General features: G+C 40.6%; 1 protein-coding gene across 1 annotated transcript in view; it reads right to left on the bottom strand.

Moving 5' to 3' along the window:
* LOC309382374 (pregnancy zone protein-like) overlaps positions 1–23,120 on the bottom strand; it is a gene marked incomplete at both ends in the record, with an annotated part of 43,726 nt that extends 20,606 nt beyond the window's left edge. The window contains 6 exons of the mRNA XM_081971885.1: positions 9,242–9,338; positions 12,090–12,174; positions 13,528–13,696; positions 14,929–14,949; positions 16,021–16,073; positions 22,955–23,120. Of these exons, the coding sequence (XP_081828011.1) occupies positions 9,242–9,338; positions 12,090–12,174; positions 13,528–13,696; positions 14,929–14,949; positions 16,021–16,073; positions 22,955–23,120 (591 nt within the window). The remainder of the gene's footprint in view (positions 1–9,241; positions 9,339–12,089; positions 12,175–13,527; positions 13,697–14,928; positions 14,950–16,020; positions 16,074–22,954) is intronic.
* Positions 23,121–23,263: the final 143 nt, after the last annotated feature.

Genomic DNA, 23,263 nt, shown 5'->3' with positions numbered 1-23,263 from the left:
TCCATCTTTATTTGGTATCTAAACTGGGCTTTTGGGCTTTTCTCTGGTGAACTGCAGTAGGATCATCCCTGGGGAGCTTCCAGCAAAATCTCCCCAGGGATGAAGCGTGGATGGACTCCGTTTCCCTCGGTATCTTTTCTCCATGCCTGTGATATCCTGGTGGAATGTCTCCCCATGCTCCTCACTCACTGCCCCACATTTCAAAGGGAAATAGCCTAAATGCGAGCGTAAGAAGTGAATTTTCAGTGACATTTTTGCACCGAGTGCTTTATAGGATCTAAGCAAATTTTCCACGTGGTTTTCATAGTCCTCTGCCTTTTTTTTAGTCACACAAACTTTTGTTTCCCTGCAAATGACAGCAAGAAATGCAGCGGAGAAATGTGATGGAGCTGGGCTGAGGCAACGGCAGTCATAAGTGCAAAGACTGGTCATAAATCACTCTTTTCATTGCTGTCATATTTTTGAATGATTGCCAAACAAATGGTTGTAAGTTAAGGAGTAACTCTATTTTCTCTCCCAGTTTAGGGCTACATAACCTATCTTCAAACAATATTGGCCCATACAACCTTCAGCCAGAAATGGAGATTTCTTCTACTTGAAGATGTCCCTTTATATCCAAATGGTGTTTGTGCTAATATTGTTGGAAGGTTCAAATCCCGTATGAAACAAAAAATATTATTTCAGAAGAAATACTAAACAGGGGTAAGGGAAAAAGATGAGGAAGCTGCACAAAGAGAAGACAAGAGAAGAATTACAGAATGCCGCAGAAGCGCATGGAGTTACACTGAAGTGGAAGAGGCTGTGGATGAGAATAAACTCAGATTAGAAAATGCTTGGCATAAACCATAAGGACGAGAGAAAGACACTGTCTATAGAGCAAAAGGTGATTGCAAAGCACATAGTCAAAGAGAACATGAAGTGGTTGAGATGAAAAGAAATGGGGAAAATGGAGCAATTGGATATGTTGGTGGAATTGGGAATGCTTAGTTTAAGGAAAAGAAAGACATGGGGGTGACATGATAGCAGAGTTCCAATATCTCAGGGGTTGCCACAAAGAAGAGGGAGTCAAGTTAAGCGTATGAGCAATGGATGGAAACGACTCAAGGAGACAACCTAGAACTAAGGAGAAGGATCTTCCGGAGGTGACGTCACATTGGAGCAGCTACAGGGAAACGAGTCTCTGTTCTCCCTGTCTGATTTTCCATGTCTGGAGGCTGATAACAGTGAAGTTGAGCCTTGGCGAGGACAGCTTCCAATGTTGGGGCATTCACAATTTCTGGAGGCAAGCTGTTCCACTGATTAATTGTTCTAACTGTCAGGAAATTTCTCCTCAGTTCTAAGTTGCTTCTCTCCTTGATTAGTTTCCACCCATTGCTTCTTGTTCTACACTTGGGTGCCTTGGAGAATAGTTTGACTCCCTCTTCTTTGTGGCAACCTCTGAGGTATTGGAACACTGCTATCATGTCTCCCCTAGTCCGTCTTTCTATTAAACTAGAGATCCCAGGTCCTGCAACCGTTCTTCATATGTTTTAGTCTACAGACCCCTAATCATCTTTGTTGCTCTTCTCTGCACTCTTTCTAGAGTCTCCACATCTTTTCTATATCGTGGTGACCAAAACTGAATGCAGTATTCCAAGTGTGGCCTTACCAAGGCATTATAAAGTGATATTAACACTTCACGTGATCTTAATTCTATCCCTCTGTTTATGTAGCCTAGAACTGTGTTGGCTTTTTTGGCAGCTGCTGCACACGGCTGGCTCATATTTAAATGGTTGCCCACTAGGACTCCAAGATCCCTCTCACAGTTACTACTATTGGGCAAGGTACCACTTATACTGTACCTGTGCATTTCGGGTTTTTTGCCCAAATGTAGAACCTTACTCTTTTCACCATTGAATTTCATTTTATTAGATAGTGCCCAATGTTCAAGTTTGTCTAGATCCTTCTGTATCTTAAGCCTATCCTCTGGAGTGTTGGCTATTCCTGCCAGATATTGTGGAATATTTTTTTTCCAAAAGCTAAAGATGGCAAACACATCCACAGCTACCAAAACTCTAAAGAAAACACTGCCAATGATAGCCTCTCCAGCAAGACGGAAATTAACAACATGTCGAGCAATGAAAAACCAGGATCTGCACCAACCCTACAAAGCCTACAAGCCTCATTAAACATGATTCAGGAATTTATGATTAAAACACAAGAATCAATAATTAAAAATCATGAGGACATGAAAGGCGATCTAGGGGAAGTGAAAGATGATATAAAGAAGTTGGATGATAGAATGGGGAAGATACAGAATACAATAGCTAAAAATGAGGAGAAGATAAAAATGGAAGAAGCAAGGACAGAACAAGCTGAAAAGAAATTGGAAGAAATAGAAGACTGACAGCAGCCAATAGAGAACTGGGGGAGGCAATAGTTCATTTAGAATTAGAACAATCCTCTTTCTATTTAAGATTTCAGAACATAGTAGAGACAAAAGATGAGGATCTATCAAAACTCATGAGCAATCTTCTAGCTGACCAACTGCAAATGGACAAAAGTGAACTGAGGAACAATATTGATAAAATCTATAGAGTGCATACTAATTATGCACGAAGATATAGGTTGCCCCATGAAATATAAGATTTGCAAAAAAAAGCATTCAGAGACAAAATTTATAAAAGAAGAAGGGACAAACAGCTGGTCCATAAAGGAAAAGAAGTCATAACCCTTAAACAGATACCAAAGAGAATCAGAGAGCAAAGAAAGAACTACCAATTCCTCTCTACACAAAATATAAAATAATGTTCCGCTGGTTTATACCAGAAGGCATGTTAATAATCTGGCAAGGTAAGAAAATAAGGATTAACACCGTAGAGAAAGCCCTGGAATTCTATGAATACTAGATAGAGGGAGAATCAGACAGCAGAGAGGAGTTGGAAACCCAAAGCCAAGAGGAGCAGCTGACGGAGGAAAAAGGATTATATCAAGATGCGAGAAAGAAGACCAATACAGAAGTCCAGGAAAGAGAAGGAGTGAGGACAAGAAGCCAAAGGGAAACAAAACCAAGTAGAGGAACAAAGGCGACAAGTAACAGGATGGAGGAAGAAGTGAAATTAATATCGGTCAATATAAATGGACTAAATTCACCTATAAAAGGAAGACAATTTCTAAGCTCCAAAAACAAAACATGGACATCACATGTTTACAGGAAGTTCATATTAAAAAAGGAAATGGTAGTATTTTGGAATCTCCAAAGTTAAGGAAATTACATCTTGCCCTGGCCGATACAAAAAAAAGAGGAGTTGCAGTATATATAAAGAACTGGCTAAAACCTAAACAGGTATACGCAGATGAAGAGGGAAGAACATTATTAATTGAAGTATCAATAAAACAAAAAGGAGTACTAATTGCAGTCATATATGCACCAAACATGAACCAGAAAGAATACTACAGTAAACTACATAAGCAGATTGCAGAACTGGAACTGGACAACATACGTCTATTAGGGGACTTCAATGCAGTGGTAGACCCAAAGAAAGACTATAAAATGGATAATTAAAACAATTATGAAAGGAGAACTCTACCAAACGCATTCTTTGAAATGGCCCAAGAATTAAATCTAAAAGATGTCTGGAGAGAAAACAATCCACAGAAGAGTCAATACACATTCTTTTCAAACCCCCATAATTCATGGTGCAGGATTGACATGGTGTGGATGGATCCAGAAATGGAGAAGGATGTAGAAGAGGTAGAAATAACACCGAACATGTGGTGGACCATAACCCATTAACAATCAAATGAAAAGGAGAGGCAAAAAGGAAAAAGAGATTGACCATGAATCAGAGGGTTGTAAAAGAAAAGAACTATGTACAGTATGTGGAAAAAGAATTAGCATTTTTCCTAAAGGAAAACTGGAATGAACAGACAACCATTCAAAACCTATGGGATACAACCAAAGCCTATGTGCGAGACATTACACTAGCATATACAATAAGAAGAAACAAAGATAAAAAGAAATGATATACAGAGCTCCAGGAGAAACTGGGGAAATTAGAATATAAAATCCAAAAAGAACCTCAAAACCAAGAAGCCAAAGAAGAAAAAGAAATAATTAAACATAGATTAAACTTAATTACACAAGAAGAAGTGGCCCAGAAAATTAGATCAAGCAGGCAAAATTATTTCAAAAATGCCAATAAACCGGGGAGATGGCTAGCCTATAAACTAAAAAGAGAGAAAGAAAAGAAATTAATACAGCAACTGGAGGATGAAGAAGGGGTGATACACCACCAAAAGGAAGGAAAAAAGGTATAGCAGTACGATACTTTCAAGCACTGTATTGCCGAGAGGAAGTAGAAGAGGAGGATATTAAAAGATACCTTCAGAGGAGGAATCTTCCACCCTACCAGAAACAACAAAAGAAACATTAAATGAGAGAATAACAAGGCTAGAATTAAAAAGGGCAATCCAAAAACAAAAAAATAACAAAACCCCAGGCCCAGAGGGAATTCCAGCAGAATTTATAAAGAATTGCAAAAATCATTAGAGAACATACTGTATTATTAGAAATGTATAATGAAGTACTAGAATGAGCTAAGACTCCAAAATCCTGGATGGAGGCACTAATAACACTAATTCCCAAAGACAACACTGAAAAACAAAAGATCCAAAATTATAGGCCAATCTCGCTGCTAAATGCTGATTATAAAATATTTATGACAATAATGGCAGAAAGGATTAAAAATATATTAAACAGAATCATACACCCAGACCAAAAAGGATTTTTACGCAACAGACACATAAAAAACAATATACAAACAATAATGGACATACTAGAATACTACGAGATACATCCAGGAAAACAAGCAGAATTGATATTTATTGATGCACAAAAAGCATTCGATAGCCTGAATTGGGATTTTCTTATAAATCAATTAGCAGTAATGAACTTCGGAGAGAAATTTATTGGGATGACAGAGCAATATATTCGAGTCAGAGGGCAAAAATAATACTAAACGTAAGGTGACCAACTTTTTTACAATGAAAAGGAGGACAAAACACGTTCTATTGTCCAAAATGCTAAGGTGACCAACTTTTTTACCATGAAAAGGAGGACAGATAAATTTGAAAAAAAAATATCGTAAATAAAAGAAATATTTTATTCATTGCAACAATAATACACTAAAATATGATATATGCATAATAAAAAACATTTGTAACATTTTATATTGTAATTATGCTTACATGCGTGTTAATTATTATTTAAATGAGTACTTTTCCATTGAATTAATATTTTTGTCAATGTATCATCTTCTAACAATATATTGGAAATATCTGAACAAGAAATATCCTTCATATTGAATTTTACGGCAAGTGCTGCAGCTAGAGTATCAACATTCAATCTCGATTTCTCACTTGTCAAAAAATCATTGGCAATTGAAAAAACTCTTTCAACTGCTGCATTAGTTCCAGGGCAGCACAACATAAATTGAACAAGTATAAATAAATATTCACATGGAATATGTTCATTTTTAAAATGGCTGAAAATATCCACCCATCTTTTATCAATTTCAACGTGTTGATTTTCCCATTGTATTAATTTTTCAGAATTTAAATATACATTCAGTCTTCTAATTTCTTCAAAGAGACAATTGTCATTTATTTTAATGTCTAGCATTTCTTTAGATAAAAATTCAACACAAGATTCAATATCTGTTCAATATACTTGCGATGAAGTAAAAAAAAACACCATTAAAAACTGTTTAATAAAACGTGAATTGTACTTACCTCTGTATAATTGAATATTCACTGAGAAAGAAATAATTACCGTGAGTCATTCAATTGCCGACGTGCCGTGAGTCTACTGTGTGCGTATGTGCCGTGTTGTGTTTGGGTAAGAAGTAAACAAAGCCACTTGCACGCGGCGCTCTCTCTCAAGGTCTCCCGTGCAGAGCGCATGCTTCTCATAATCGCGTCTTATACGCACTATACCGAGTCTTGACGAATTGTCATGTCAAATACAAATACGTCACATAACGCGCAACAGATTAGTCTTCAAATATCGAAAAGGAGGACATGTAGGAGGACACTTTTCGAGGGAGGACAGAACTTACAAAAGAAGGACTCTCCTCCCTAAAGGAGGACGGTTGGTCACCTTACTAAACGGGGAAGCAACAGAAGTTTTCAGCATAACCAAAGGGGTAAGACAGGGATGCCCTCTATCCCCCCTGTTATTTATCCTCTCAATATAGACATTGATGCTACAAATTAGGCAAAGCAAGGACATAAAGGGACTGAAAATTAGAACACAGGAATACAAAGTGCAGGCCTTTGCAGACGATTTAGCATTTATCATAGAGGAACCCGTAGAAACTGGACTAAAACTATTACAAGATATAAACCAATTCGGTAAAGTGGCCAGGCTTAAAATACATAAAGAGAAAACTAAAATATTAACTAAGAATTTAACCAAAAGACAAAATGAAGAACTGGAGGAGAAACTGGGAATTTCAAGGGCCAAGAAAATTAAATATTTGGGAATATGGCTATCGGCAAAATATATTACAATAAAAGACGATAATTACAACAAATTGCTACGACAGATACAAAAAGATTTGGATAATTGGACTAAACTACAGATATCACTAATTGGCAGAATCCCAACAATCAAAAGGAATATACTACCGAAATTACTTTATTGGGAACTTTAATATCAGGTGGCAGCCCTAACATGGCTAAAGGACTGGATCCAACTAAAAAATAAAATAATCCTTATGCTGGAAGGACACACTCTCCAACTAGGCTGGCACGGCTTCCTCTGGGAGGGAAAGAATAAATCTTATTCCTACTTTCAGAGACATATAATAAGGATGCCCTGCTTAGGGTCTGGGAAATTTTTTTAAAAAACCCACTACCTGAAAATCCCAATCTGGTTATCAACCATGGAAGCAATGACATATCCAAATACTATAAATCTCAGTAAAATGGTAAGATATGCAGAGCTCTTATACGAAAAAGGAGAACTAAAATCAGTACAAGATCTGAAAACACAAGGAATAAATATGGAATGGCGGCCCTATCTACATACAAATTAAAGCAAGATTTAAAAAAGATTGGAAACAATATAGAATATACAAGAAACAAATAGAATTAGATAAAATATTACTAGGAACGGGAGGAAAAATGTGTCAGCGTTCCAAATATCATGCAGAATTAAGAATGCCTACCAAGGAATTTGGTCCAAAATTTCTAGGTCCATTCCTAATAGTGAAGATAGTTAACCCGGTTACAGTTCGACTCAGTCTACCCAAAAGTCTAGGGAAAATTGGCCCATATTAACTTTTATGTTATTCTCTTTTCAGGAAACGTTTTTCTTCTGAGGAGAGGCCGCCTGTCAGGCCTGTAGTTATGGTCCTTTTAGGATCTTTGGCCTGCCACATTTTCTATTATTTCACTGTGCTGTTTCATTAATGTAGTAGTTGGGAGGGGGGAATAGAAAGGAGTAGAATTGTGGAATGTGTTGTTGTCATTCTTTTCTAGAAGTCCAAGGTCATCTTTTGTCTCTGCATTTCTGCACCTGACCGGAACCAGCTGGGTGGAGATGCCAGCGTGGCCAAAGAAGATTGGACCATGTGATGGATTTATGGGTGTGGGGATAAGATCATGAACTTTCAACTGGGTGGAATCCCAGGAAGTTTTCAGATTTGGGATTCCACAGTTCGTTGCCAACATGTCTGACTTATTAAATTGGAATCTTAAGGATAGCTCTGCCTTGGACTCTGATTTAATTCTGATGATATTTGGAATGCTGACAAAATGATCACTAGATTATATAATTTTCTTTTAAAATATAAAATGGAGGAAGAGACGGTAAAGGAGACAATGATTAGCTGAGGAAGAAATTTTGGCCATAATATAGAGTTAGAAAATGGGATAAACTATGGAAAAGAAATTATAAATTTATGACCCAGTAGCTTACAAAGAAAATCTCTACAAAATGTTTTATAGATGGCATTTGCCTCTAGTGCGATTGGCCGAAATGTACCCAAATTTATCCCCCAAATGTTGGAGATGCAGCCACAAGCCTGGAACATTCTATAACATGTGGTGGACGTGCCCCATCACAAGGAAGTACTGGTGCAAAATTCGGAAATGGTTGGAAGAAATTACTGAGCGAAAAATAGAACTCAAACCAGAAGCATTCTTATTAGGACTACTAGACAAAAAATGGGCAAACAATCTCAATACATAATCATACACGTACTCACTACAGCCAGGATTGCTTTCACACAAAACTGGAAAAAAATCAATACACCCTCAGATGAAACTACAATCAGGAAAATACTCGAATGCGCAGAAATGGATAAAATGACAATAGAAATAAAAGAAAGAGAAGAATAGGACTTCTATAAAGTATGGAATAAAATGTACAAGTGGCTAGAAATCAGAAGCCAAAACAGAAAATAGAGAATAGAAATATATGGTGATACAAATAATGGATATTATTCTAAGTGTTAATATTATGTTTGCTACATTATAGGACAAGGTTAAAGTAATAGGAAGGCAATGCAGAAGGGAGAATTATAAAAGCTAAGCAGGAAAGCCGATATAAAAATTACTGTATATAGTTATGTATATTCTGTGTTTTGTTTTGTTTTTGCTTGTTGTGTCTTCTTTACTATTTTTAAAGATTAAAACATTCAAAAAAAATTATATATTAAAAAAATAGAACTAAAGAGAAATTTCCTGACAGTGAGAATAATGAATCAGAGGAAGGACTTGCCTCCAGAAGTTGTGAATGCTCCCACACTGGAAGTTTTTAAGAAGTGATTGGGCAACCATTTGTCTGAAATGATATAGGGTTTCCTGCCTAAATAGGGGGTTGGACTGGAAGACCTCCAAGGTCCCTTCCAACTGCTATTCTGTTCCGTTTCGCATTCCGTTCCACTCCACTCCACTCTACTTCAATGCAGAGCAATTTAATTGAAAGAAACATGTTTGAAAATGGGGGAAGACTGATGTGTCTTTTTGCTAACTTTTTCCATACAGTTTCTATAGGGTGAGCATCGAATATTTTCAGTTGTCTGAACTATTTTCATTTGTCTCAACAATCAATTGTCTGAATATGACCCTCCCTACTATTTGCCAGAGTGAATCAAGAAAATATAATCCCCATTAAAAAAGAGATGCAGCAAAGAAATAGGTTTAAAATAGGTCTACAAAGATATCCCAGCTGTGGAAACTCGAGGTCCCTTACCTCGTCTTCAAATTCTTCACACAGATCTTCATTAGTATCATGATTCCGGCAAACCCTCATTTGCACCATGCCAGGCACAGGTTTCCCATAGGTGTATCTGGAGTCAGAACCCACCAATGTGGACAAAAACACAGAAAGGAAGATGGTTTGCATAGAGAAAGAAGATCAAAGGGAGCTGCAGGATCAAAGGAAGCCATGTGGGTTGTTGTTTTTTTATAGGATCCAATCTGAGTTAGTCACCTGGACCAGAGATTTAGAGGATTTAAGTTTCGGAGTCGGGTTAGAGCCCATCCACAGGACCCACACACCCCGCTCTCCCTTTGTCTTTCTCCCCCCCTCTCTTCCTTTCTCTTCCTCTCACTCTCTTTCTCCCTCTTTCTCTCTCTCTCTCTCTCTCTCTCTCCATCTTTTCTTTCTCTATCTCTCCCCCTTTTCTTTCTATTTCCCTCCATCTTTCTCTCTCTTTCCCTCCCTCCCTCCTTCTCTCTCCCTCTACCTCCCTCTCTTTTTCTTTCTCCTTCTCTCTTTATCTCCCTTCCTCTCTCTTTTAGTCTCTCTCCCTCTCCCTCCCTCCCACTCTTCCTCTCCCCTCCCCCTCCCTTTCTCTTTTATTCTTTCTCTCCCTCCCTCCTTCTCTCTCCCTCCCTATTTCTCCCCCTCTCTCCCTCTCTTTCTCGCTCCCTCCCTCTCTTTCTCTCTCTCTCTCTTTCTTTTATTCTTTCTCTCTCCCTCTCTTTCTCCATGTCCCTATTTCTCCCTGTCCCTCTCTCCCCCTCCCTCCATCCCCTTTCTCTCTTTCTCTCCCTCTTTCTTCCTCTCTTTCTCTCTCCCTCTCCCTCCTTCTCTTCTCCTCTCTCTCCCTCTCTCTTTCTCTCCCTCTTTTCCTCTTTCTCTCTCTCTCTTTCTCTCTCCCTCTTTCTTGCTTTCTCTTTCACTTTTTCACTCCCTCTCCCTATTTCTCTCTCCCCCCTTCTCTCCCCCCTCCCCTTTTCTCTCTTTCCTCCAGAATGTGGCCATTGCGCTGTTCTATGTGTACTATTTATATGGTGCCCAGTTATGTGTGGCGTTTAATTGTTAATTGATGGCCAGATATTAAGTCATTGTTGTTTCCAAACAACAACCAACCAGGGAAATAATAACCAATGTCTTAATAGGCAGAGAAACAACAACCAACAATCTAATAGCCAGCCATTAGCACCCCAATTAATAACAAACAGGCACACAGAACTAGGCACTACATAAATACTACACATAGAACAGCCCGTTGCACACATTCTGCAGAGAGAGAGTAATTCCCTGAGGATGGACTCCAGCATGACTCCAAAACTCAGAAGATTGAACCTCTCGTCCCGGTGACCGACTCAGATTGGATCCTGCAACATTATCTTGGGACACATATATTTTCCTTGCATTCATTCATTTTTTAAAAAAGTAATATTTTAATTTATATGGCTCACATATATCTAAGCCTGGCTTTGCGTTTGATTTCTTTAACCTTCTGTTTTGTCATGTATTGTATTTCTTATTTTTCTTTCTTTCATAATCAGTTATCTTTTTAAAAATTATGTCAGGTTATCATTGATTTTATATTACATTGAATTATGTTATTTTTTGCCATTTATCCATCATCTCAGTCCAGAATGACTCTGGGCAATTTCCCGATACTATTAAAGAGCAAATCTTGCAGGCCGGATTTTTAAAAAAATTTCTGCTTGTTTATACTGTCTTTGTTTAAACAACCCTTGTTCACCCAGCCTTTCACCATAACCACCTGACTAGGACTCTGCTTAATATATATCTTCTCTCACCAGCTTCCTCAATATTTATCTATTAGGTTTATTACCCTCAGAGCTTCCAGGTATATTTATTTATTTATACCTATGGGTTATTTTACCTTGTTATTTCTTATAAAAGATGTTTTTATTACTCTGCTCCAGTTTCCTTCAGAAGAAAGTAAATTATCATCATCACTTTCACCACTACCCTGCCTTTCTATCTATGCTCCACAAGGGGGCAATGCAAAACCAACCTTGGCTGATCTCTGAGCCTGAGCAGGATACTGCCTGTTGGGTATTTGGACAGGAGGCCACCAGGAGATCCCAGGCCAGGATACTGAATATGACATTCTCAGAAGAAATCGTCATCAAATCATTTCCCTTTTTCTGTTAAAAAACCTACATGGGCATGAAATCACCATATACGTTGCATATAGGAAGTGAGAAAAACCCGAACAGGAGCAGATTTTCCATCCTCCCTTTCTTCTGCTGTTGTGGCTCATTGGCTGCCAGCAGAGCTAGCAGCAGAGTCAGACAAGGAGGAGGTTGAGGGAGGGCCTGGGCCAGCTTCCAAGCCTTTGCAGCAGAGCCAGAGGCAGAACTGGGGCCTTCCGTCCTCCCCCAGGTGGAGAGGCAGCTGTCTTTGGTGCCTGAGCTGAGTGAGGGGGAGGAAAAGATAGAGCCCATCCCAGATGCGCCTATGCGTATAGAGGAAAGGAGAGGAGAGCAAAGGAAATCAATGTGCTGGCTCTCAGGGAAAAGCAGACCTAGACACCAGTCAGCCCCTCCCTGGCTAGGAAATAAATTGGAGGGATTTGGGAGTGGCCTATTGTTGCAGACAACCATTTGTTGTTGTTGTATACAGCAAGCAATTTGGATTCCTTGGCCAGAGCCAGGTTTATTGGGACGAATTACGTTTGGTCTTTGTTACTGTTCCTGCCCTGTTTTGAAAAGGGGTTTATTTTACTCATGAGTAAGCAGCCTATCATTACTTGCAAAGTCAGAACACACACCAGAAAATCTTGCCCCTTCTGCTGACAATGGCAAAAGGAGAGTAGATGAGCATCACGTACCTGCCACACACTCTGATTGGTATTTCCTCAGTCAAAACCGTGATGAGCTTCGGGGCATTTATCAAAACCTCAAATTTGGGCATATCTAGAAAGAGCAAAGGGAAGGGAAGAAAATCATGAGATGAACCTTGTGAGAGCACAAACTGCCCAGTTCTCCCCGTGACCTCCCTTGAGGGCTAAGGAGACATTGGCCAGACAATTGAGGACTGAAAGGAAAAGTAAGTTGTAAATCTAAGTAAGACAAATTAAACCTTGCATTAATAAAGCAGTAACATTATGCAAGAATGATTTTAACAATTGCGTTTGGACAACCTTCTTAAATGTTTGGCTTCAATCTTAGACAATTAGTCCTTGTTTTGCTGACTTATGTTTTGTAGAGGTTCAACCCATTGAATTAGTTGAATTCGGGGAGGGGGAGTTGAGTGAAACTTCAATCCCATTGTCCCAACCACTACCTTAAATTCCTGGCCCAGAGACTCCATATTCATCTTTGATCTGTATGTGATTAGCTGGTAAATCAAAATCTCTTAATCTCAGAAAATGGGTTAATTTAGCTAAGTAACCAGATCAATGTGAAATTTGTTGGAGAATGTGAGTCTTAGAATTAAACTGAATAAAGAGAATTGTACCGTCTCTGGCCTGTTAAATCCCTCATTGCCAAATATTATTTTATTTTATATCTGCTTTGTACAGTTCTTTTAACTGCATTTTAACCTCCTCCATGTCAACTGTCAACTGTACATACTTAATTTTATTGTATCTTGTTATATTTTGTATGAACTGTACACCGCCCCGAGTCCCTTTCGGGAGAGGGGGCGGTCTAGAAGCATTAAATATTATTATTATTATTATTATTATTATTATTATTATTATTATTATTATTATTATTATTATTATTATTATTATTATTTATTCATTCATTCATTCATCTATCCATCCATTTATTCCCTCCTTCCTTCTTTCCTTCCTTCCCCCTCTCTCCCTCCTTCCTTCCCTCCTTCCATCCCACTCCTTCCTTCCTTCATTCTTTTTCCCATCCTTCTTTCTTTTTCTTTCCTTCCGTCCCTCCCTCCCTCCTTTTCGTTCTTCCCTTTCTCTCCCACCTTCCTTCCTTCCATTTCCATTCTGCTTTTTCCATCCTTAAAAATAATCCTAAATGTAAATGTTAACAGAGTAATGATTTTTAAAATCTACCAGCTCAACATGAAGAGGCATTTAAATCTTCAAACTTCAGTATGCAGATTAAGCTTCTACAACTTTGTTGGGACAAATAAACCTTAATTCAACAAGACAGAATAATCTGGACTGTCCAAAAGAAAGGAAGGAAGGAAGGAAGGAAGGATGGAAGAGGAAAAGAGGGAGGGAGGAAAGAAAGGGGGAAGGAAGGAAGGAGGGAGGGAGAAGGAAGAAAAGAAGGACAAACTGGATCTCTCCTCACCATATTCGTCCACATCAAAGCTGTGTTCTGCAACTTTCGTGGAGTCTTCCTCTACCACCACTTTGTAGGTGCCCAAGAGGGAATCGGAAGACAGAGAATAGGAAAGCTGGATTATGCCCAATGGTACTTCCACATCTCTCCACTGGAACACTTGGTTGTTTTTAGGATCCTGGAAAGAACAAGATAACAAGTTCCAAAGTTTGTCCATATCCCAGAATTGTTCTAGAATCAGTGGTTCATAATCCGGAAAATGTAGTCTTACAATCCCATTCTCTGAGCGCTATGAGCAGTGTATCTGGATATGACAGCCTTCCAGAAGCCCATATATGTTGGGATTAAACTCTCAGAATCGGCACCCAGCAAGGACAATTGCTGTGCTGGCTGGAAATTCGGGGAGTTATACTCCCTAATTTTCTGAAGGTCCCAAGTTGGAGATGGTGGCTATAGGATTTAGAGCTGTGGTGGTGCAGTGGTTTGAGTGCAGTACTGCAGGCTACTTCTGCTGACTGCCAGCTGCCCGCAATTTGGCAGTTCGAACCTCACCAGGCTCAAGTTGACTCAGCCTTCCATCCTTCCGAAGTTGGTAAAATGAGGACCCAGATTGTTGAGGGCAATATGCTGATTCTGTAACCACTTAGAGAGGGAGTAAAGCACTGTGAAGTGCTATTGCTATTAGCAAGAAGGCTCTGCCATTAGACAAAGGGATGTTCGAGCTCAGATTGTACAAGCTGTGGGAGGCTGGGACATAGTTCCTTGAACGCTTTAACAACTTTAGAGCAACTAATTTAAGAAAGAAAGGAGCTAAACAAAACAAGCCTCTTAGCTGGTTGCCAGATCAGCACTGCATTCCTCCAGAGGACCACTAGATGGAGGGAATGTGTTCACTGAGTAGCTCACCATTCTTCTGCCATCTAGTGGACACCTTGAGGAATTGCAGCTCAGAAATGGTAGCACTAAAGCTATGATCTACTTTATGCAGGAAGTTGATTCATGTCTTTAGTTGATTTCCTTGATCGATGCTACTGTTTCTGTGATGAAATGCAAGGAGAGGGCTCTCATTCAGCCCAATTCTTAGTAAAGAAGATAAGAACAAACCTCTCAAAGACAAAATATCCCACGTTTCCCGACAGCATTAATTTTGCTACTTTGTGGGACTGTGTAAAATAGCCCCATGCTTAACGAATTGAAATGGGACTCGATATTAGCTATTTTAAAAATCTCTCTCCTTTGCCACCAAGAGATCTGCTTGTATCATTTTTCGGGCAACCATCTGGAAATGGTTGGTCATTTTGATTTCCCAAGACCCTGCAGCCCTCAGATTTCCTGGTGGCCTCCCATCCAAAGATCAATGAGGTCCAATCAACCATGGAGCTGGAGCTGATATGGCCTTTCAGCACACACCTGGATGTACACAACTGGAAACTGTGGAGACAAAAAATAAAGCACAGGAAAATCAGAGACACCAATGAATGAAAAGGAGGATAGAGAAGAAAAGTAGGTAGAAAAAAAGGGGCATGGGAGATTCTTTTATGTTGCATTATGGTTTTGATAGGTATTTATTTGTATTTTGTTTTACCTCAAGGGACTGTTCTTAGAATTCCCACCACACACGCCCATAACAACCACCCTGTGAGGTTGGTTGGTTGGTTGACAATGCCTAGCCACAAGTTCACCCAGCCAATTTTCATTATTTATTTATTTATTTATTTGATTTGATTTCTAGACCGCCCCCTCTCCCCGAAGGGACTCGGGGCGGTGTACAGGTACCAAATTAAAAACCTTACAAATAATCATAAATATAGTTAAAATCGAATTAAACTTTAAACCCCTGTACAAATTTATAAAAATTAAAAACTTAGCCTAAGACCAAAATTTAAAAATACAGACTGAGGTGGGATAGCTGGAATTAGGCCAAGCCGGCTAGATTAAACAGGTGGGTTTTGAGCTTCTTACGGAAGGAGCGGAGGTCCGTGGTTGTTCTAATATCAGGGGGAAGGTCATTCCAGAGGGTCGGGCCCATCACAGAGAAGGCCCTTCCCCTGGGCGTCGCCCGCTGGCACAGCCTAGTGACTAAGGGTAGATTGAAGCTCAGCACTAATCCAAAGCTTTCAATTACTCCATGAGTCTTCACTAGTTTTCACCCAGGGGTATCTCCACACCAAAGGTGGGTTTCAGCCAGTTTGCCCTGGATCAGGCGAACCGATAGTTACAAAGGTGGCAGCAGGAGGCTCTGCCCACCTGCCCGAACGCTTCTGTGCATGTGCAAAAGCGTTGCACGAGGGCGTGCGTGCACAAGTGAACCAGTAGTAAAATAAATTGAAACCCACCACTGCTCCACACATGCTCTGGGTTCAATGTTATATGTGAGGAGGGAGGAGTCCATAGAATTCCCCTGGAGAGGAATTGACCCCAGGGAGAGCATGAATTGAATGTTTTCTCACGGAGATGCCATCATCTCTGTCTGTCTTACTACCCCCCCCCCCCAAAATTTACCTTCTTCTTCATGGGATGGAACTCTTTATCCATAGAGACGATGCGAAACTGAACTGCAAAAGACAGAGGGAGAATAGGTGGGGAAAATAGCCACTGAGTATAGAAATATTAAAATATAGAAGGGATCTTGGAGATCATTTACTGTGTTTCCCCAAAAATAAGACAGGGTCTTATTTTCTTTTGCCGTCCCCCCCAATAAGCGCTTGGCCTTATTTCAGGGAGATCTTATTATTTTTGAGGTGCAGGAGCTGGCCAGCATGTCACCTCATGGCTGCTGCTGTGTTGCAATATTTTCAGGAGAGGGCTTATTTTAGTACATGCTCTCAAAAGCCCAATTGGGCTTATTATCCAGGGAAGTCTTATTTTCAGGCAAAATACTGTAGTCCAATGTTTTCTCATACTTGAGTATTTGAAGACTTGTGGACTTCTGCTCCCAGAATTCCCTGACCAGCCATGGGGTCTTTCCAGAAGATTCCGTGCTGGCTGTTGAATTCTGGGAACTGAAGTCTAAACATCTTCACGTTGCTACAGTTGAGAAACATGAATCTGACCGCTGCCCAGGGCAATAATAGACTGTTCCTGGTAGGTGGCCACCCAGCTTTTGTTTAAATCCTTCCATCAATTCTCCCTCCTGAGTAGTCAATCCCATCCAGCTCCATTAATACATTTTTTTAATCTGATGTCCAATCATAATGTACCTTTCTGACATTTAGATCATTGTTTCATGTCTCCTAGAAAGACCCCCAAAATTGAGCAGCTAAGAGATACATGAAGACTGCTGTCCGACCTCCACTTAGTCTTCTCTGCTCCAAGGGGAAGAGCATACCCACTATCCAATCATTTCTCATCGATCTTTTTTTTCTCCTTCCCTTTGGTTGCCTCCTCCCTCCTCTGGAGACACTCTGGTTTGTCTGCTTTCCTTGATGAAAGGCAGGGTCCAGCCAACCAGAGGAGAACAATGAGGATTCCTGACATTGAAGAAGTCACGTGATTATGCCTATCCTGGCTCTATTCCACTTGGTAGATGGTGTTGGAAACTGATTACGGGCAGGGGTGGGATTGAAAATTTTTAGCAACCGGTTCTCTGCCCAGTTGCTGGGTGGGAGTGGCCATGGGGGTGTGGCCTACTTGACCTCCTGCACCACAGTGGGGAGGGGGTGTTTTTGTCCTCCTCAGGCTCTGGAGGCTTTTCTCACACCTGCGGGAGGGCACAAACGGTCTCCCCTGGGGTCCGGAGGCCGACTGGAGGCTGGAAACGGGCCTGTTTCTGGACTTCTGGAACTTCCGGGAGGCCCATTTTCCACCCTCCCAGAGCCTCCACGCAGGCCCTGCACTTACCTCACATCCAAAACAGGCCACATGGAGACTCCTGGGAGGGGTGGGGTGGGAGGGGCCAGCCAATCCTTACAACTACCAGTCCGGCAAACCAGATGTAAAATTAGCATCCAGTTCGCTGAACCAGTCCGAACTGGCTGAAACCTACGCCTAATTACTGGTCATCTCCAAGTTATATACAGGTAGTACTCAACCTACGACCACAATGGAGCCCAAAATTTACATTGTTCGGTGAGACATTTGTTAAGTGACATTTGCCCCATTTTACAACCATTCTTTCCTCAGATGTTAAGTGAACCGCTGCAGTTGATAATTTAGTAACCTGGTTGTTAAGTGAATCTGACTCTTTCCCCATTGAGTTCACTCGTCGGAAAGTCCCCAAAAGAGTTCGCATCACTTTGGGACATTGCAACCATCATAAATATGAGACAGTTATCAAACATCTAAATTTTGATCATAGGATTATGGGGAGGATACAAAGATTGTAACTGAAAAAAAACATGTCACTTTTTTTCACTGCTGTTGTAACTTTGACTAAATGAACTATTGTAAGTCAAGAACTACCTGTAGTTTGCACACCCCAAGATCAGAGCAAGCCAACAAATTCTTCCACCACTAGCAAAAATGTCCTTTGATGTTTATTTATTAAACATCAGCAAAGCTGAAAAACAGTTGACTGGCCAAGTTGGAAGATGCCACAGGCAAAATTGGGGACATGTGAACAATGTATAAGAATGAACCTTATTTCCATTTCTCTTGTTACACATCAAAAGGCAGAGGACCTTCCAAAGCCACTCGAAGCAATATGAGTCATTCCCAAAGTACGTTTCATGATGTTAAAGGTTATAAACAGATAAACAGCAGATGGAATGGGAGATAGATCTGGTTTATAGAGTGAATTCAGCATATGCCAGAACACACAATGTACCCAGGGAGGTTCATATTAAATTCCTTAGGAAAAGCACAAGAGATGAAATTCTGGGTGTACAAAGGGGGCAAACATTGACATATCATGACAGGGAGATAACCATCTTGAAGCAGATCCCCAAAAAAATTAGGGAGAAAAGGAAAAACTATTCGCAATTGGTGAATAAATTATACCAGAAGGGGGTGTGGTTTAGATGGTTGATGCCTGAAGGTATGCTGATATTCTGGGAGGAGACAAGAATCAGAATCAATACACCCATAGAGGCACAGGCCTTTATGGAAAAAAATAAAGCGAACCTAGAAAAAACAGAAGACACTACAATGGTCACACAAGACACGGGAGGGGCCGGAGCTCTGCCAGCGGGGGGTGAAGGGGCAACACCAAGAAAGCTCAGATCACAAAAATGAACAAGAAAACCACAATGTTATAAACAGACCGAAAGTAATAATGAAATTATATCTAGACTATATATCATAACTATATAAACCGATTGAAAACTATTTTTTCTAGAATTAATATGCTGATTTTTTATGATTATGTATTAATGTTTTATATTTAGATGTATCCTATGAGTTTGGAGGGAGGGGGCGTCTGCCACACTTGCAACTGCCAAAATTTGTAACCATTCCACTTACCCTTTTCCTTATAAATGTTTTAAAAAACCAATAAAACTTTTTGGAAAAAAAAAAAGAACTACCTGTAGTTTGCACACCCCAAGATCAGAGCAAGCCAACAAATTCTTCCACCACTAGCAAAAATGTCCTTTGATGTTTATTTATTAAACATCGGCAAAGCTGAAAAACAGTTGACTGGCCAAGTTGGAAGATGCCACAGGCAAAATTGGGGACAAGTGAATAATGTATAAGAATGAACCTTATTTCCATTTCTCTTGTTACACATCAAAAGGCAGAGGACCTTCCAAAGCCACTCAAAGCAATATGAGTCATTCCCAAAATATGTTTCATGATGTTAAAGGTTATTGTTATTGTTTTTATTATTAATGTTTTAAATCAGGGGTGTCAAACTTGATTTCATTGAGGGACGCATCAGGGTTGTATTTGACCTCAGGGGAGGGGAGGGGCCAGTGTGGGCGTGGCCAGCTCAACATCACTCGTATCCGGGGCTCCTACGGACACTCGAGTGCTCTGCCAGCAAAAATGGGCTCCCAAGCTCCGTATTCACTGGCAGAGGCATTGAGGGCCAGTCCTTCACTGTTTCCAGGGCAGTCCAGGAGCCAGATCCAGCCTGTAGGCTTTAAGTGTTAAATGATACGCTGCCCTTCAAAACCAAATTATTAGATATTCGTCATTTCCATTTGTTATCCCCATGTTGTGGGTAACTGAGCAGGGTGAAGGTGCTTGCTCTGATCTGGGCACAGGGTCTGACATGGAGGAGATGGGGTGGGCGTGAACTAAACTGAAAATGCCCACAGTCATTTTCCAAAATTTTCTGCCACAGGGGCGCATATCTGTAGCTTGAGTATAGATTCGTTCTCCGAGTTTATGGGTTGGTTTCCGAACGTTTCGTTACCAGGTTAGGTAACATCTTCAGCCGAGTTTAGGGGATGTCCGTGTCAATGTTATTCTGTCTCTAAGGGCTTCAGCTGTGGGGGTGTCAAGTGGGGGTCTTGTGATATAAACGCAAGAACACAGACATCCCCTAAACTCGGCTGGAGATGTTACCTAGCCTGGTAATGAAACGTTCAGAAACCAAGCCACAAGCTGGGAGAATGAACCTTCACCCCCACTTTCCGCTACTTTTTGTGGCAATAAGTGGGCTGCATTGAATATGGTACTTCTGTACTCAATGCATTGATAAGTAATTATTCTTCCCCACCAGCTTTGGAGAAATCAGCTCACGTTGAGGCTCCCACAGAGGGATTTCACACTGGGGACAGTTGACAGATTAACAACAGATCCTTCCCCTTCTCATCTCTTTAGCTAGGTTGATTTTTTTAATCACGTTATATTTATATCATTAAAGTTTTATGAAGTTTTAATATTGCAAGCCAACCAGAATTATGATGTGGTAAGATTGGCAGCTAATAAAGTTTACAATAATTAATAATTTAAAAAAAAATCCAGCTTCAGCTTATGCTCACACAGAGGCGAGAGGAGAAACAGGGAATGAAGCTTCCATCTTAACCACCATTAATATAGTGATGGTTCAAGACGACTTCTGGCAGCTGAAGGCGGCGGTCGCGTGCGTCCGCCTTCTCGCTTTTCGATGGGCTCCCCTGAATCCTAGGGGGAGCACAGGGTGCCTTGAAGGGGCGCCCTGCCATAGGGGCGGCTTGCTGGGACCCCCTGGAGCAGCAGCGGCCGGGGGGGGTTTCTCCAGCTTTGTCCCAGGAGCCGGAAAGCGTAGGGAGCGTGCGGAATGCCACCGCGCGCTTCGCCGAACGCAGCCTGGAAGGAAATGATCAATCTGAATGAAACAGCTGAAGTGTGGTGAGGAGTGGGGTCTCCCCAGGTCTTTTACTGTTTTTACTCTATTGACTGATCTGCAGGTTTTTTGGGGGGACTTTGTTTCAACCCTTGGAGGAGTTAAGATTGGAGGGGGGGAAATTTCCACCCCTCCTTGGAAAAGCGGCACTTGGAAAATCTCTCCCTTGTATGGGAGAGAGAGAAAGTTTAAAATCTACTTTCACTTCCCTTAAATAATGGGGATTTTTTTTTCCTTTTTCTGTTTTGACCACAACTGCAAGAGAAAGGATGGTTGAACTGATTCTTCTCTAAACTATGCATGGGAACTTTGATTTTGTTGTTTCCTGACCACCTGTACTGGCTGAGCCAATATGGCCAACTTCCTCCTTCTTTTTTTGTCTTTATGAATGAGACTCCTCCCTTGGAAAACTTTATGGCTTTGAACTAATTTCCACCCCAGAGACCTCCAGGAGCCTCTTCAAATACGTTTTTCTCCTGGATTTGGAATATTTTGATCCACCTATCTGCTCTAGTTTTGTATTAGACGATTTATTCTTCTTTGGACTTGCTTGTCTGGTGATCCCTACTGGCTGTGCTTTCCCACAGACACCATTTCTTTGTACAGAACAACAACTATCTCCGAGCTTCATGATGGGTCCAAAGAAGTTACCGCCTGGAAATGCCTCATCGGCCCCGACATCTTCTACGTCCAGCCCCATTGCTCACCAGTCACAACTGGGATCTTTTTACAACCTAAAGCCCCTGAAGAGAGTTCAAAGGATTTGTCCATTCATCGGATGCTTCAATCCATCTTAAAGGGACAGGACGAAATGAAAAAACAACTGCAGGACTTAAATGATCAGCTCAGAGAGACGAAACAACAAACCACACGGAATGAACAGAGGATAGGTGTACTGGAGGAGGGTGTGGTTGGGATGAAAGATGACCTGAAGACAATCCAAAGGGGGAATGTAGAATTTGAGAATCATGTGATAAAAATGGAATTTGAAAGGATGTCTTTTTTCCTTAGGTTCCAAAACTTGCCAGAAGTTGAGAATGAAGATCTTAAGGAGATTATCACCACAATGTTAGCAGAATATATTAACAGAGACAAACAACAGCTTTGGTGGGATATTGTCCTGATCTATAGGATTAATTCAGCCTATGCAAGAACACACAATGTTCCAAGGGAAGTTCATGTTAAATTTCTTAGAAAAACCTCAAGAGATTAGTTTCTAGGAGCTCAAAGGGGAGGACCATTAAAATATAAGGATAAGGAAATATTCCTTCTTAGCAAAAAAATTATACAATAATGGGGTTTGGTTTAGGTGGCTGTTAGCAGAAGGCATGTTGATTTTTTGGGAGGGCAGTAGAATTAGAATCAACACAGTTGTGGAAGCAGAGGCTTTCACTAAAAAACACAGTGCTCTCTTAGATGACATGGGGGATGTTACACAAGAAACAAAGGAGGGAGGGGCTGAAGCTCTGCCAGTGGACCTGGGGTGGGGGGGAGGATGCAACAACTAGAAGACTCAGATCACAAAAGTGATTTGAAACATTATTGCAAATGTTGTTACAATGTACCTTTATGGAAGTGATATAAAACAAATGATTGAAACATACTGATGATTTTGTGTTAAACTTAAAACTGCTAATACCTATGTAAATGTTGATAATTTTCTATTTTTTTGTAAAAATTGTGAGACCTGGGGGGCTTCTCCCCCCTGCACGATATAGCTGTCAAAATGTTCTATAACCTTTTAACCCTTTTTCCCTGTAAAACTTTTAAAATCAATAAAATTTGGACAATACAAAAAATATAGTGACGGTTCGAAGTTACAATGGCAGTGAAAAAATTGGCTTACACTTATTCTCACAGTTCTGACCATCTTCATGCTCTTCACGATCCCGCGATCAAAATTTGGACATTTGGCAGCCAGCATGCATTTACAATAGTTACAAGCATCCGGGAATCAGGGGATCAACCATTTGCAGCCTTCCCAGCCGGCTTCCAACAACAGGATCAAGAGGGGAATTCAGGCTCGCTTCACGACGGCACCATTTACTTCACAAATGCAGTGATTTGCATAAAAGTCAGGCGATTCACTTAACAATCACCTGGTTTAGCAATGGAAATTCTAAAATTTGTAAAGCAAAACTTGTAAAAATTGTAACGATCAAGTTTTGAAAAGGTTAAAAAAGGAAGAATTTCAGGAGCAGGTTTCCCACTGGAGTCGCCCTTTACCTTGTTGTCCTGTTCTGTAGAAGGGTTTGTCCATCTGGATGAAAAACAGATTCTTTGGTCTCTCAATCTGGACTGTTTTGCGGATCCGGAAACTGTGGGTCAAGTCATTTCCACGGAACTCGAGAAGAGCTTCCGATGGGAAAGAAATATTGCTCTCCCTGGGAACCTGCAGGATGAAAAAGAGACAAAATCAAATGGTTTGAGAGGGATTGTTCTCATGATGTTCTATTGCTTTGTGTTTGCATTGTGTTGAATGCAACAACATAAAAGGGTGAGGGAGGAAAGAGAGAGGGAGAGGGGAGAGGGAGG

Source organism: Natrix helvetica, assembly GCF_964273705.1.
Source record: "Natrix helvetica genome assembly, contig: HAP1_SCAFFOLD_280, whole genome shotgun sequence".
Taxonomy (NCBI): domain Eukaryota; kingdom Metazoa; phylum Chordata; class Lepidosauria; order Squamata; family Natricidae; genus Natrix; species Natrix helvetica.
Note: the sequence above shows the minus strand (reverse complement) of the source record. Positions and strands in the feature narration are given on the sequence as shown.